General features: G+C 36.4%; 1 protein-coding gene across 1 annotated transcript; it reads left to right on the top strand.

Annotated features, from left to right (window-relative positions):
- The first annotated feature begins 1,158 nt into the window (after window positions 1-1,158).
- LOC135652529 (sugar transport protein MST4-like) lies at window positions 1,159-2,844 on the top strand. The gene is made up of 3 exons (XM_065173520.1): window positions 1,159-1,503; window positions 1,668-2,294; window positions 2,400-2,844. The coding sequence occupies exons 1-3, from the start codon at window positions 1,198-1,200 to the stop codon at window positions 2,835-2,837; spliced, it is 1,371 nt and encodes a 456-aa protein (XP_065029592.1). The 5' UTR covers window positions 1,159-1,197; the 3' UTR covers window positions 2,838-2,844.
- Window positions 2,845-15,539: the final 12,695 nt, after the last annotated feature.

The raw sequence follows: 15,539 nt of genomic DNA, 5'->3' as shown, positions 1-15,539 counted from the left end.
TCTGCGACCATTGTCACTATTATTGGCATTTCTTTGGTTAAAATCAAATTTCTGCTTAATTATCATCCCTCGAAGACCTCTATATATACACCCTTTTTCTTGTCTCCTTTCAAGTTGGCATCCCCATCTTCTGTTTTCCTTTTTTCTTCACCTCTTCGGACAATCTTGCACTTGGTCTTTTGTGTAAACCAAGTGCAATATTGCAGCCGAGAGAGGAAGGACAAGATGCCGGCGATGGTGATGTCAAATGCGAGGCCTGATGGTGCAAAGAAATTTGAGGGAAGGATCACAATATATGTTGTAATCTGTGGAATAATTGCAGCCACGGGAGGCCTCATGTTTGGTTATGACATTGGGATATCAGGTAAATTCTATTTTGTATTAATTCAGTAGTCGATTTATTTGTTATATTATCTAGCATCGGAAGTATGGCCAGGTTTGTCTTGGTTTGTCATCATAGGTTAAATAAGATAATTAGACGTACTTTTTACAAAAAGAAAGGGAACAACTTGTTATTGAGGTTTTAACTACAACAGGAAGATGATTGTTTATTTTCTTTACTTGACATAAGCCCATTGGATGGTATTAATAATCCAATCTCCACCTCCATTGCAGAGAGATAGATGGTCTATCATACAAGATAGGTGATGGTTGCTTGCAGATCTTGTAATAACTTTGCTTGGGATTCCATGCATGGATTTTTCACTTGGTTGTGTGATGGTTGTTTCTCTTTGTCATCAACTGCCTCATATGTTGCTTTTGCCTAAATCCTTCCCTAGATTTATTTGTTTTATTATCTAGCATAGAAGGTATGGCCAGGTTTGTCTTACGTTGTCGTCATAGGTTAAATCAGATAATTAGACCTACTTATTATAAAAGAAAAAAACAAAAGGAACAACTTGTTATTGAGGTACAACAGGAAGATGATTGTTTATTTTCTTTAGTTGACATCAGCCCATTTGATGGTATTGATAATACGGTGAGAGAGATGCTCTATCATACAAGATAAGAGATGGTTGCTTGCAGATCTTGCTTGGATTTTCCACTTGGTTGTGTGATGGTTCTTTCTCTTTGTCATCAACTTCCTCATATATGTTGCTTTTGCATAAAGACTTCCTCATTCAGCTCCAATCTATTTCTGATCATGGAACTAATCAATCGTATCTGTACGGTCAATCTGCAGGGGGAGTGACATCTATGGATGACTTCTTGGAGGAGTTCTTCCCTGCGGTCTTTGAGAGGAAGCACAAAGCCAAGGAAGACAACTATTGCAAATTTGATAACCAAAACCTTCAGCTTTTCACTTCATCATTGTACCTTGCTGCCTTGGTAGCCAGCTTCGTAGCTTCGAAGATTTGCACGAAACATGGCCGGAAGCTCACTATGCAAGCAGCATCAATATTCTTCTTGGTTGGTGTCATCCTGAACGCAGCTGCTGTGAACATTGCCATGCTGATCATCGGAAGGATTCTCCTCGGAGTTGGTGTTGGATTTGCCAATCAGGTTTGCTCTACTTTCTTTTTCATACAATTTTTCATTCTAGAGTTTCTCTTCTCTTCAGTTTCCGTCTCAATTTCCCTATTAACTTCCAATTTCTCCTGGAAGATGTATCTTTTGTTAAACTCACTTTCCGTGTCATATGTTTGCCACTATTATTCATCCTGTAGGCAGTTCCTCTATTCTTGTCGGAGATCGCACCAGTTCACGTCCGTGGAGCCTTAAACATCCTCTTCCAACTTGACGTGACCATCGGGATCTTTGTGGCGAACATTGTAAACTACTTGGTATCCAATATCCACCCCTGGGGGTGGAGACTTGCGCTTGGCTTGGCTGGAGTGCCGGCGATGATGCTTTGCTTGGGCTCCATGGTGATTGCGGAGACCCCGACGAGCCTCATCGAGCGTGAGATGCTTATGGAAGGCTTGGCCATGTTGAAGAAGATCCGGGGGACCGACAATGTCGATGCAGAGTACGAGGAAATACTACACGCCTGCGAGATGGCACGACAGGTGAAGCAACCTTTCAAGAATCTCATGAAGAGAAGTAGCCGACCGCAATTGGTTATTGCCATCGTGATGCAAGTCTTCCAGCAGTTCACTGGGATCAACGCCATCATGTTCTATGCACCAGTCCTCTTTCAGACCATCGGATTTAAGAATGATGCTTCACTTCTTTCTGCGGTCATCACGGGGATCGTCAATGTTCTGTCTACCGTCGTATCAGTGGTCTTAGTGGACAAAGTCGGGAGGAGATTCCTGCTTCTTGAAGCTTGTGGCCAGATGTTGATCACACAGGTTAGGGACACAAGCCATGGGCATATTAAACATGTAAATTATAGATTACGAGGAATCGTTTGAAATATGAGATTCTAACTCTAGTGGGGGGTGATTTGCATGCAGGTGGCTATTGGAGGCATTTTGCTTGTGAATTTGAAAGCAACCAATGAGCTGGGACACGGAGTGGCAGTTTGGGTGGTGGTGCTCGTGTGCCTATTCGTTTCGAGCTTTGCTTGGTCTTGGGGTCCACTTGGCTGGTTGATTCCTAGTGAAACTTTCCCCCTGGCGACGAGGACCGCCGGCTATGCCTTTGCCGTCAGCTCCAACATGCTTTTCACCTTTGTCATTGCCCAAGCTTTCCTATCTATGATGTGTCATCTACGTGCCGGGATCTTCTTCTTCTTTGGTGCATGGATTGTGGTGATGGGTTTGTTCGTCATCTTCTTATTGCCCGAGACCAAGAACGTGCCGATCGATGAAATGACCGAGAAAGTTTGGAAGCAACATTGGTTCTGGAAGAGATTCATGGATGAGGAAGAAGACAAAAAACACTCCGTCTAAGACTCGATGATTTGTGTTTACCTTGAGGATGTCGGGGCTAACCTCGTCAATATGATCTTTATGTTGAGTTTATTATTTAATACTTTTACCCATATATAATCTTCACTTTTGAATAGTAATATTGTAAGAATATGAGGTTATCATTTTGTTTTGTCTTCGTGTTATGCTAATATATATAACTAAATAAAATATAATTATAAAATTAAAATTAATAAAACTATTATTTTGAATAGATTTGATCATAAAACAACATAACCAAAAATAATTTTCGAGTTCATTATTTAATATTTTTATCAATATTTAATCTTCCCTTTTGAATATTGATATCCCAAGAATATGAGACTATTGTTTTGTTTTATCTTCGTGTTATGCTAATATTTATAACTAAATAAAACATCATTATAATATTAATATTAATTAAACTATTATTTTGAGTAGATTTGATCTCATTGGCGCCCACAATGCCCACAATTTGCTAGAAATTCTTGGGAAATTTGTTTCAATATTATGTAAATCAAAATATTATAAATATTTGATCACATCTTTCCACAATTTTGAGAAACTTACAAGCCAATTCGAGATTCTGAGTTACCAAATTGCCGTGTTTGGTACATAATTTTTACAAGAAAAGCTATAGCATTAGTTCTTAAATAATTGAAGATGTGAAAAAAAAAGTGGTAGTTTGCATATAACTGAGGAATCAGTAAGATTGATATAACACAAAGCTATAGCATTATTTTAAATAGGTTAAGAACTTAATTTAAGTTTCTTATTTTGGAAAGATGATGGAATAACAAACTATAAGCTAATGTGAATACTCAAAATTTATTCAAAGTCATTAGACACGGGTGACATCACATGTGCAACGGAAGAATAGAAAATAAAATTCTCATATTTCCTAAAAAGATGTTCGTCATTGTACGAAGATTGATGTGCAAAACCTGCAAAACTGAAAACTGCATATATGAAAGATTGTGTTTTACCTAGGGAGATCATATATCTCTGAATCCCTACAGATTTGTAGGAGAGAATGAAAGAGGTTACACATCCTCTTTTCTAGTAGCGATCCACACAGTAGGGCTACGACAACGCTCCTCTAATCATTACCCAAAACTACATACCTACTATCTGAGGAGGAGAAGGGGAGAGGAGAATAGGAGGTAGCAACCAAAAACCTCTAGCCTATGAGCCTTTAGTTCTCTCTTATTGTTGAATCTCGGATTTTGATGATAAAATCAATTGATGGGTTAATTGATCTAATCGATATTATTGAGTTAAGTATGTAGGATTAACTACGATAACCATAAAACACAAAGCAAGAATACCGGAGTCAAGCTCGATGGACGTTTAAGAGACCGAAGAATCGTCGGAGATGCTGCCGTAACCAATCGAGAAGAAATTGGGAACCTGTCGAAATTTTCGGAAGTTCGCCGAAGAGATCGTCGGAGGTTCACGGAGGTCATCGAGAAGGCTCGGCTACTCGTTAAAGTCATCACAAGATCGGGAGCTTGTTGGGAGTCCGTCGGAAGAAGTTCGTCGGAAAGCTCGTCGGAACAAGACTTGACGTTCGCAGTTGAAAACTTACTTAGGATGTTTTTAGTTATGTAGTTCATTTGTAATTAGGATTAGGATTAAGAGATAATCCTATATCCAGGTTAGGGGTCAATTGGGCCCAAAATTAGACTTGGTTTGGGCTGAATTTAAAGCCCAACCTGTGAACCGAAGGGTCTGGCGGTGGCACCGCCCATCACCCGAGAGCTAGGCGGTGGCACCGCCCAGCACCCGAGAGCTGGGCGGTGGCACCGCCAGCATCGGAAACCAAAGAGAATTCAAATTTTGGAGCCTAAATTTGAATCCTCTTGAGGTCTATAAATACCCCTCAAATCTCAGCTGAGATTACAACTTTTCGAGAAGCAATTGATTGAGAGAAAGGTCTTAGAAAAGTCATAGCAAGTCTTGTTTTCAATTTGCTAGAGTGTTCACCTCCTTCTTTCTTAATGAAAATTTGTAAGAGTGTGAACCACTTGTAAAGAGTTGTAAGTGTTAGGATCAAGAGCACTAAGAGGGGGGGGGGGTGAATTAGTGCAGCGGAAATCTTTCAACGATAAAAACTGCGTTCGAACGATAAAAACGATTTCGGTGTGAAAGCCGATTCTAAGATTACTTTAACTTAAGATCAAGTAAGATGACGTTAAAGTCAATCTATGAAGGCAGTTTGCAGTTCTGATGAAAACCAGAATATAAGCGCAAACTGAAATACGACGTTTGTACGAAGAAACTGATTTACGTCTAAATGCTGATTCTTTGAATCCCAAATGTGGAAAAATTGATGAAAAACCTCAAGCTCTTCTTCTTCTTCTTCTTCTTCTTCTTCTTCTTCTTCTTCTTCTTCTTCTTCTTCTTCTTCTTCTTTTCTCAAACTCACGTTGGCTGCAACTCTTCAGGTTTGTTTTCTTTAACCTTTCATCTAATTATTTAGGTTTTGGCTAATGCAAAAGTTACAAGGTGTCATGCATGCATGAAAGGGGCTAGGTGTCATCTTTAGAGCAAAGATAAGTGGCACCAACCTTAGGTTAGCTAGTGACACATGTCCACTATATATATATATATATATATATATTTTTAACTTAAATCTGAATCTTTCATAAATTATATCAAACTTCTAATATTTACTCTTAGGTCCCTAGCCATAAACTTTTAATATAATATTATTGAATATAAAATAATTATTAAATAATCCTTATTTTTACAAACAAACCTTTTACTAAATTTTTAAAAATGGGGGATGTTACACTCTCCCCTCCTTAAAAAAAAAAATATAGTCCTCTAAATTTATCATACCTCATTTGACGAAAAGATGAGGATAAGCTTTCATCATTTCTTCCTCTAGCTCCCAAGTTGTTTCCTCTCCAGAATGATATCTCCATATCACTTTAACTAGAGGGATAACTCGATTCCTCAAGATCTTTTCTTTTTTTTTTATCAACAATCTGAGTGGGCTCTTCCACATAAGACAAGTCTTTATCAATCACCATTGGCTCATACTTAATGATATGAGAGGGATCAGGTATATATTTTCTGATCATTGAAACATGAAATATATCATGGATATGGCACAATGATGGTGGCAAGGCAATCCTGTAAGCGATAGAACTAACCCTCTCAAAAATCTAAAAAGGTCCAATAAATCTTGGGCTTAACTTTCCTTTCTTCCCAAATCTTACAATACCTTTAGAAGGGGAGACCTTCAGGAATACAAAATCCTCGATTTGAAACTCAATATTTCGTCTTCTGTTATCAGCATAACTCTTTTGACGACTCTAAGCAGGATTTAACCTTTTTCTTATAAGTTGAATTTTCTCAATAGTTTCTTGTACTTTGTCTGGTGCTAATAACTTTTTGTCATCAACTTCTCCCCAACTTATTGGAGTTCTGTACTTTCGCCCATATAAAGCTTTATAAGGAGCCATCTGAATTCTTGAATGATAACTATTATTATAAGTGAACTCAATAAGAGATATATCTTTACCCTATTCATCTTTCCAATCCATAACATAGGCTCGAAGCAAATCGTCAAGTGTTTGAATGGTTCTTTCGGATTGACCATTAGTTTGAGGGTGATAAGCAGTGCTAAACTTGACTTTAGTACCAATAGATTCCTGTAACCTTCTCCAAAATCTAGATAGAAATCTGGAGTCTCTATCAGAGATTATCTCCTTTGGAACACCATGAAGTCTTACTATTTCATTTATATATAAATCTGCAAGTCTATCAAGAGAATAAGTCATATTGATCGGTAGGAAATGTGCAAATTTCGTTAACCTATCAATGATAACCCAAATAGCATCATGCTTTCTAGAAGTCCGGGGTAGTCCTGAAATAAAGTCCATGGTAATACATTCCCATTTCCATTTAGGAATATCTAAAGGTTGCAACAAACCTCCAGCTCTTTGGTGTTCTGCTTTGATTTGCTGACAAGTCAAACACTTTGAAACATATATTGCAATCTCCTTCTTCATGCCTTCCCACCAATAATGACTTTGGATATCTCTATACATCTTAGTGCTACCAGGATGCATGGTGTACTTTTAATTATGACCATCCCTTAGGATTTGATTTTTGATATCTGAGTCATTTGGAACACATATTCTATCCCCAAATCTCAATAGGCCATCCTCTGAAACTCAAAAATTCAGTTTCAATCCCTTTTTTACTTCATTCCTTAAGCAGATCAAGCGTCGATCTCGTAGTTGTCCTCCTTTAATTTGTTGAATGAGATCATATTGCACTTGGATGGAGGCCATTAATATCATTGAGTCTTGCTCTTTTCTCATAACATTTGAATCATAATTCTCTTCTAATAACTTCCATTGCTTCATAACCAAAGTCGCTATAAAACTTGAAGATTTTCTACAAAGGGCATCTACTACAATATTAGCTTTACCCGGGTGATAACTAATGGTACAATCATAATCCTTTAGAAGTTTTATCCATCTTCTTAACTAACACCGGAGCACCCCATGATGAAACACTGGCACTGGAGCACCCTTATCTAATAGTCTTTGTAGTTGCTTTTTCAATTCTACTTACTCAAATGGTGTCATTCTATAAAGAGGCATAGATATAGGAATTGTCTCAAAGACCAAATCAAAAGCAAATTCAACCTCTCTATCTAGAGATAATCTAGGCAAATTATCTTAAGATACATCAGGCAAGGAGGTGAATCATGCCCAATACTCTCAAAATAAAAGATGGGATGATCTAGTATACAAAAAGTGATCATTTTGTATAATAATCTATACTGGTACGATTGGAAGATAGTCAATACATACTTAATATAATATCAAAACTCCAAATATCTAGGAGAACTAAATCAGCAAGAAGTTCGTGTTCTCCAATAGAAATCAAACAAGATGACCAGATCGAGTTTGTTATCAAACAATCCCTAATAGTCGTATTTTCATATAGCAAACAATCCAGTGGTTTAGGTTGAATGCCCATGTGATAAGCAAAATATTGCAAATCAAATCATAGATGAGACACATGATCAGACAAATATTTGCATTCTTTCATAAACATGAATAGTACCTTCGACTACTAATTCAAAAGCTTTATAATCATATTCAGTGATAACATACACTCTTTCATGGGCTGATGATTTATGAGGCAGTGATTCTTTCTTCTTGTCCAAAGGGCAGTCTTTTATTTTATGATCCAAATTTTTATAAGCAAAATAGGCTCCAGTCACCTACAAATATAAACTTATTTTATAATTTAACTCGCATCATACACGGGATTGAATCTTTTGTGGTGACTTCCCTTTTCAAATCGATGATGTCTTGACCCTCTTATTATCATATTCAGATTCATTTCTAATCTTTTTTTTTTTTAGTAAACTTGTCCTTTCTATTCCTGTCCTTGATCTCTAGAAATTCTTTTGATCATCAGAACAATTTCATGCATCAAATATCTTCTCCAATCGCATCATCTATTTTTCTGCTACCAATGTATTAGGTTCATCATGCTTCTACTATGCCACTCTGATTTAATATCCCCGATCAACACTTTTATCGCACTTAATTAATCAAAAGTAGATGAAGTAGGAGGACTAAATGTCCTCGTCATCCTAGATTCCTAAAATGCATCAAAGAAAATTTTTACCAACCACTATAGTTCACTAGACCTCAATATATTTTGCACGTCAATATATCAAATATTTCAGTGATCCTCAAACCATGCTCTGATACCACTCTGTCACGCCCCCCCGAGTATAATCTTCATTCAGGAGGTGTGAACCTAATTCAAGATTGATAATATTTAATTCAACAAACAATCCAGGATCCAATCACACATTTGAGGTCATTAAAAAAAACATTCAAGTCATTCACCTCTACAATCCACAATTCACAAAACTTGTGCAGTTTATCATCATACATCATGTCATTAGATGATTCTTAAAATCCAAAGGCAACTTAACTAAACTATAACCACATCATAAATCCATAGTTATGAGAATCTATACAATTACAAAACCAACATGTACCACATGTTTATATCATTCAATACAGAATTTTAACTTAACATTCCCAAAATCATAACATGAGAGGTACTTTTCAAATATTTACAGGATACATCAATCTAGATTTATCAATGATACACACAAAAGGAACTTATACAACATCAACATATCAAGTACGAAAGATTTACCCCAAAATCTTCTAGCTTCCCCCTGCCTCAACCCAAACTACATATTTTTGCGAGCAATAAGCTATCCTGCAAAATTTATATATCAACGGGGTGAGCATATAAAGCTCAGCAAGTGACTAACATATTCGTAGCAAAGAGGATAGGTTTCAAACAAATAAGGTATCAAAATACAAAAAAAGAGATACAAGATGAAACAGTAGCATGTTTTGTTTGAATGCAGAATTACAATGTCATATCGTTCGAAGCACGTTTGGTTCAAACAATCGAGAAAAGGTAATTGGAGTATATCATTGGCATAAGAAGCATATCGATGACATATGGTAATTTCAAGGCATAACAAAGACATAAGGAGCATTTTGGATATCAATGGCATATGAAATAGTTCGGAACATATCAATGGTGAATGAAATGCTTCAGAACGTATCAATGGCATATGAAAATATTTTGGAAGCATAAGAGGCATTTCAGAACGTATCAAAGAACAAATACGAAATAGAAGCTTAGACGTCGTACTCTAGCATAGTGCATGTGAGGTTTAACTCAGTGGTGGCTCCACGCCGTGATGAGTTCTCGACTCCATCCACGGGTAGCCCTTTCCTACTCGAGCCCTCTCACCCTACCCAAGTTCCAGGTCGGCTCTGAATTTCATATCAAACAGATAGAAAGTGAAGTGGGATTCCAAACATAATATGGTCCATCCATTTCTGAATGACCACCAAACATAATCTAGAGCATCGCGGGCTCTAAGCACATACCCTTTACCATTTCTGGCAAAGGTCCAAATAATCCCACAAACACCAGAGTACAAAAGGGTATTGTGAATAATGAATTGGGACATATCGGAAACATATGCGGAACAACGAAATGTACATATGCCTTTCAAGTCAATACGATACAAACATAATCTTTCACAAATGTATTCAGATTTGAAAGAAAACAAAAGCAAGAGCATACAAGGATTTTCAAGAAATCATATATAGCTCAATTGAAATAAGAAAGTTAGATAAATTCAATGTCCAAAGAAATGAAACTAGAAGAGGCACATATCGAAAGTAATTGCGGAACAATGGGAGGCATGTGCCGAATCATTACGATGCAAACATGATCTTTAGATTATAGCTACAGATGTACAAATAAATAGAGGACAAAAGTATACAGGAATTTAAGGTAATAATGTAAAGCTTAACTGAAGTAAGTGTTGAATCTCGTATTTTGATGATGAAACCACTTGATATGTGTTTATGATTTAAACTGTATTTTGAGCGATGCAGGTCAACTCGATCAGGTTTAGACAGTTGACGCAGGAGGAATTGACGTTGCGCCGGAAGAGATCACATCAGGATATTGGATGGCTAAATGCTTCGGACGTCGGGCATCGGGCCAAGGAGAGCGAAATTGCACCAAGGATATCGGGGTTGCGGAGGTCAACCGCTAATTGGGCAACAAGCCGTAAGAGAGGACGATGCACCGAAGAATCGGACGAAGCGCCAACCAATGACGTGCCGGGCAACAGAATGTCAATTCACGTTGTAATAATTGTTTAGATCGGAGTTGAGTTTTGGTTTGTGTATGCAGGATTAACTACGATAATGATGAAGACATAAAGCGAAACAAAGTGCTGGAGTCAAGCGCGAAGGATTCGTTGGGAGTTCGAGAGTTCGACGGAAGTCCGAAGGTTCGTCGGGAATGCTGCCGGAACTAGCCGAGAATGAGTAGGGAGCTTGCCGAAGGGTTTTTCGGAAGCTCGCCGGAAGGTTCGTTGGAAGTTCGCGGAGCTCACTGAGAAAGATCGGAGCTTACCGAAGAAGCTCGTTGGAACTCGCCAAGATCAAATCGTGAAGTCTAGGAGCTTGCCGGGATTCCGCAGAATGGTTTCCGAGAGTTTATCGGAAGACCATCGGAAGTTCGCCGGAAGCTCGCTAGAAGAAGTCTTGACTTACGGACTTTGTAATAGCTTAGAAAATGTCTTTAAATTCATAGTTAGCTTGTTAATTAGGATTAGGATTAGGTATTAATCCTATAACCCAAGTAGTGGCCAATTGGGCCCAAGTTTGGACTGGTTTGGTCCAAGTTTGAAGCCCAACCAGTGAGCTGAATTAGCCTAGGCGGTGGCACCGCCCAGCACCCGAGAACTGGGCGGTGACACCTCCTGGGCTGGGCGGTTGCACCACCCAGCACCCGAGGGCTGGGCAGTGGCACCGCTTGGCTGGGCGGTGGCACCGCCAGCATCGGGAACATAAGAGAATTCAAATTTTTGGAGCCCAAATTTTAATCCTCTTGAGGCCTATAAATACCCCTCAAGTCTCAGCTGAGAAGACAACTCTTTGAGCAGCAAGTGATTGAGAGAAAAGTCTTAGAAGAGTCTTTGCCTTTCTTGTTTTCAATTTGCTAGAAAGTTCTCCTCCTTCTTTCTTGAAAATTTGTAAGAGGTTGAACTACTTGTAAAAGGTTGTAAGAGGGGTATTTGCCCTTCCATTTCAAGAGATTTGCTAGTGGAAGGTGGGAGCCTCATCGAAGAGGGGCCTCGCAAGTGGATGTAGGTCATTTGACCGAACCACTCTAAAATCGGCGTGATCTCTAGTTTGCATTTCATTATTGCTATTTATATTACTGCAAACCTTCTTACATGCTTTAGTTCCTTTATTACCTTTGCTGCGCAACTTTAAGAATACGCTTTCAAGTTAAGCTTTTCAAGTTCCGTTCTTATCGTACGAAAGATTTGTCGAAACCAACGTTTTAATCCGCTGCACTAATTCACCCCCCCCCCCTCTTAGTGCCGCTCCGATCCTAACAATTGGTATCAGAGCCACGTTTTTCTACCTTGGTTTAACACCCAAATAGAAATGGCTCTTTACGGCTTTCAAGAGGGTCACTCTCTCATTTGTCCTCCCTTTTTCAATGGGACGGACTACACTTATTGGAAAACTCGAATGAGAGTTTTCTTACTTTCTTTGGATTTGAATTTATGGCACATAGTCGAAAATGGATTTGAAATGTCTTCTCTTCCAATGAACCAATGGAATGATTTGGAGAAGAAGATGTTTTCTTTAAACGCAAAGGCTATGAATGCCTTATTTTGCGCTTTGGACAAAAATGAGTTCAATTGGGTTTCTTTATGTGAAATGGCTTTCGACATATGGCACACTCTTGAAATCACACACGAAGGCACTTCTAGAGTTAAAGATTCGAAAATCAACATTTTAATGCATGATTTCGAGCTTTTTCAAATGAAGCCGAGCGAAACCATTGTTGACATGTACACCCGTTTCACGGATGTCGTCAATGGTTTACAAGCTCTTGGCAAATGTTTCTCGAATTTTGAACTTGTTAGTAAAGTTTTATGATCACTTTCTAAAGCTTGAGAATCAAAAGTAATGGCAATACAAGAAACAAAAGATTTAAATATTTTTCCACTTGAAGAACTTATCGGCTCATTAATGACAATAGAAATGGTGCGCAATGCACATGATGAACACAATGAACACTTGAACTACCTTCCAAAGAACAGGAAGGATTTGGAACCTCGAACAAATGAATACCACTTGAGCGATGACTCAAGTGATGAGGACAATGATGAACTTGAACTTCGAACACCAACTCTTAATAAGTTCATTAAACAAAAATCTAAAATAAACAATGAACTTGAATGGAGGAAGAGGCCAAAGAAAAGGAAGGCACCCAAGGATGAATCAAGAAGTTCCAAAGGTGAAACGGCGAATTGGGCTTTGACGGGCTTCGACTACAAGGTAAGTAACTCAACTCTCTTAAATTATTTTGAAATTACTTGAAGTTTTTCATGAGTTCTTAATTTAGATAGTAGGAATAGGAAATAAAAAAAAATTATTTTTCAAAAATTATATCATGTTTTTCTTTTTTAGCATCTTTGAAAAAATTAAAAATTTGATCAATGAAAAGTATATTGCTAAGGTTTCATGCATGTTATGTTTTGAAATGTTGAATGATGTATGCAACATTATGGATTATAGTTATATGATATGTGATAATGCTTAGGATTAATCCATGCATGTGTATTTTGATGATTTTATGTCATGCATGAGTTTTTGAAGTAAATGTTGATTTGATACTCTCATTTTGGATTAACATGTTTTTGGTTTAATCATTTTTATGACGAATTAAGATGACATTCTCATGACATATTAAGATGACATAGTGCATGTACATCTATGTATGAATTTCTTGATAGTCTTTTGATGATAGATGTGATATCATGATGTTTTATTTTTGATGTGTTTGGTCTTGACGGCTTTATGACGAAACTTATGTTTTGACTTTAAATGATGATACAATATTTTAACAAAAAGACTTGAACACTCTCACATGAAATCAATTATATGAAATGGAAATGAATTTTCTATTCTATTGAGATTAATGAATTTATTTTACCAATCTTATGAATCTCATGAAAATAAACATGATGAATATTTTATAAATGAGTTGTCTTATAAGATTTTGCCTTTACATCTTGAACTTTAATGCTTATATTGATTTGGCATATAAAGACTAAGGCATGCTCATAAGAAGCAAATCACATGAATATAAATTTATAAAAATGAAATGTAATCGTTTATCTTATTGATTTCTACCTAAGAGACCAATAAAACTATCTATGCCATTTTGAATCTCTTGAAAGAAATGTTGAGATTTTGATGATTTGGATGATTTGAATTTGAATGAGTTTTATTCAAAATCATGATCTTGATTCCGTGATATTTACAAATTAAGATTTATTATGAATCAAGATTTTTTCATTAATCGATCTCCTAAGATTTTCTTTTGATTATTTATGAGTAGGTTTTTCAAAAAGAAATCATGCCTTTGGTATTCATATGTTCTAATCTTTCATGATATGATTTTTATACAATTCCTTCTATTCATGAAATGTTTATCGCATCACCCAATTACTTTCTTCTTGATATTCCTTATGTGGTGATTAAAATTATGCATGAAATACTCTTGATATTATTTTGATGTATACAAATGAAAAGTTATAATCATGAATGATCGGATGAAATTTGACAAGTTAATATCTTCATGATTTGAAATATTTATAATTTGAAATTATGCATGCAATTGCTTTGTATTGTGATGATATATGCATCATGAATACTTTATTATCTATCATACATGAAAATAGTGATAAACATTTTGAAAATAAATGTTTGTATCATGTTAGATGATTTTACATTTTGTGCATGATGAGTTATAGTGATGATTGAAACAATGATTGAAATGCTTTAAATGATGAATGTTTGGTATCATGATCAACATGTTGTTAAATGCTTGAAAATTTTAATGTTTGAGTATCATGTATGATATGCTTATTAATGATGATTGATTTATTTTTCGGTATCATGCATGAAAAATAAGGTTATTGAAATTGTGTATGTTTTAATTTGAATATATAATGATGCACAAATAAGAATGATACTTACCTTTGTCATAATATGAAAATTGATATAAGGGTCTTCCCTTCTTTTTGACAATGACAAAGGGGGAGCAAGAATTTCTAGCGTGGACATCATGAAAAGAGGCAAACTAACTAGCTTGCACAATTCAAGATGAAAGCAAAAATTATACTTCTCAAAAGAGAAGATGCAAATGTAACATTTGCCAAATTGTTTGCTTGCCTCATGTAAAACATTATCTCCTGCTAGTTTGGCATTTTTGCTAGCTTGTATGTTGTAAAACTTTATCACTTTTTCAAACATTTTGCTAGCTTACACTTTGCAAAGAAAGCAAAAATGACACTTCTAGAAGAAAGAGCTTGTTATTTTGAACATCACAAGCTTGCCTATCTTAAGAAACAAAAATTGCAAAAGTGCTATCTTGCCTATCGCAAGAAGCAAAACTTGCAACTTGCACATTGCAATAGAAAGCAAGAATTATGAGCTTACACAAGAAAGCTATCTTGCATTTGCTTTCGAAATTTTTGCTAGCTTGTATATTGTGAAACTTACATATCGTAAAAATTGCTAGCTTGTAGTCTAAAGAGAAGCAAAAAGTTGCTATCTCAAAAGAAGCAAATGTTCTATCTTTCCTATCTTAAGAGGCAAAAATGCTAACTTGCATATCTAGCAAAACTTGACAAATTTGCATATTTCAAGAAGCAAGAGTTGCTTTCTTGAACATCTCAATATTGCTAGCTTGCATGATGTAGAACTTACTATCTTGAACATTACCAAAAGTGCTATCTTGTATGCTGTAAAACTTGCATATCTAAAACTTGATAGCTTGAATGTCCTAAGCATGATGCATTACTTGCTAAATTTTCTAGCTTCAAAACAGCATGATGATAAAACTTAATATTATGTTTTTTATGCAATGAGTTGAACTTATATTACAAACACAAAGAATAGTTGTACTTCTCCTTTTTGTTGATGACAAAGGGGGAGAAGTATGTTAATGACATGATATGCATAAATTATGCATATGTTCATGATGATGTGTTGCAAGTATTCATGATGAATATTGTAA

Source organism: Musa acuminata, chromosome BXJ3-11, assembly GCF_036884655.1.
Source record: "Musa acuminata AAA Group cultivar baxijiao chromosome BXJ3-11, Cavendish_Baxijiao_AAA, whole genome shotgun sequence".
NCBI lineage: Eukaryota > Viridiplantae > Streptophyta > Magnoliopsida > Zingiberales > Musaceae > Musa > Musa acuminata.
This window is presented reverse-complemented; position numbering and strand designations above follow the sequence as displayed.

Coding starts and splice junctions, on each gene's coding strand:
- LOC135652529 (XM_065173520.1), top strand. CDS start 1,198: ATGGATGACTTCTTGGAGGAGTTCTTCCCTGCGGTCTTTGAGAGGAAG. Junction 1,504..1,667: donor GTGTTGGATTTGCCAATCAG/GTTTGCTCTACT, acceptor TTCATCCTGTAG/GCAGTTCCTCTATTCTTGTC. Junction 2,295..2,399: donor GCCAGATGTTGATCACACAG/GTTAGGGACACA, acceptor ATTTGCATGCAG/GTGGCTATTGGAGGCATTTT.